General features: G+C 45.7%; 1 protein-coding gene across 1 annotated transcript in view; it reads right to left on the reverse strand.

Annotated features, from left to right (window-relative positions):
* LOC111829562 (serine/threonine-protein kinase Nek5-like) overlaps positions 1-905 on the reverse strand; it is a gene marked incomplete at both ends in the record, with an annotated part of 3,018 nt that continues 2,113 nt past the window's right edge. The window contains one exon of the mRNA XM_023778903.1: positions 1-901. Within this exon, the coding sequence (XP_023634671.1) occupies positions 1-901 (901 nt within the window). The remainder of the gene's footprint in view (positions 902-905) is intronic.

Raw genomic sequence — 905 nt, forward strand, 5'->3', positions numbered from 1 at the left:
CCCCATGTCGACGGTCTGTACACCGACTTCAACACTTTCCATGACTGGTTGGTCACTCCCTACACGGTAACTGTTGTGGTGGATAACATGTATGAAATCGTCAACAACTGGATGAGGATGGGAAGGATTGTCTTTATTCTCAAGAGCTGATTTCTGAGACACAATGCCTCTTTTGTTATCTGCGTGGGAACACACTTGGTGGGAGTTTGTTTTGTTATCTGAGTGGGAACTCACTTGGTGGGAGCTTGTTTTGTTATCAGAGTGGGAATTCATTTGGTGGGATGGCCCAACATGCAAAGGCATTGGTGCAGCTACGGGAATAGAGGAGACAAATTCTTTGACTGTGAATTTGTCATCATTGTGGTGTCGTTGTGATGCGTTAGGCTCGTAGCTCTGTATTGTTGCAGGGCTATCATCTTTCTGCAGAGTGGGCGAGCTTCCTTCTGGATGATGATAGGCAATGTTGTTTTGAACATCGGAAACAGTGTCAGGAATTTCGGTCAGCCGCATACTGGTGCTGTGTTCTTCTCTGCGGATCATCATATCTTCTGGAAATGACGATGAGTATTCACTGTGACAGGATCTTCTGTGGTCATCAGGAGTTGTATGTTCTGACATGTCGATATATGGGGTGGAAGCATCATCACACAGCTCAAATGCCTGCATGGACAATGAAGATGAGATAGAGTTGCTGCTTTCACTCTGCATTCCTTTGGAAGATCCGACAGAGGTTCTCTTTGGCTCGGGCGCAATCACAGGAGAAGTCTGGACACGAGACTGATGAGAATTAGTTTCAGACTCTGATGGAACAGATGGATGTAGCTTCATGGTGTCCTTGGCTGCCATATTTGGAATTTCTGCTCCTAATTGTCTTGACTGCTGCGCTATTAAAGACGTTCTTCTTG

Source organism: Capsella rubella, unplaced genomic scaffold (genome assembly GCF_000375325.1).
Source record: "Capsella rubella cultivar Monte Gargano unplaced genomic scaffold, Caprub1_0 scaffold_247, whole genome shotgun sequence".
NCBI lineage: Eukaryota > Viridiplantae > Streptophyta > Magnoliopsida > Brassicales > Brassicaceae > Capsella > Capsella rubella.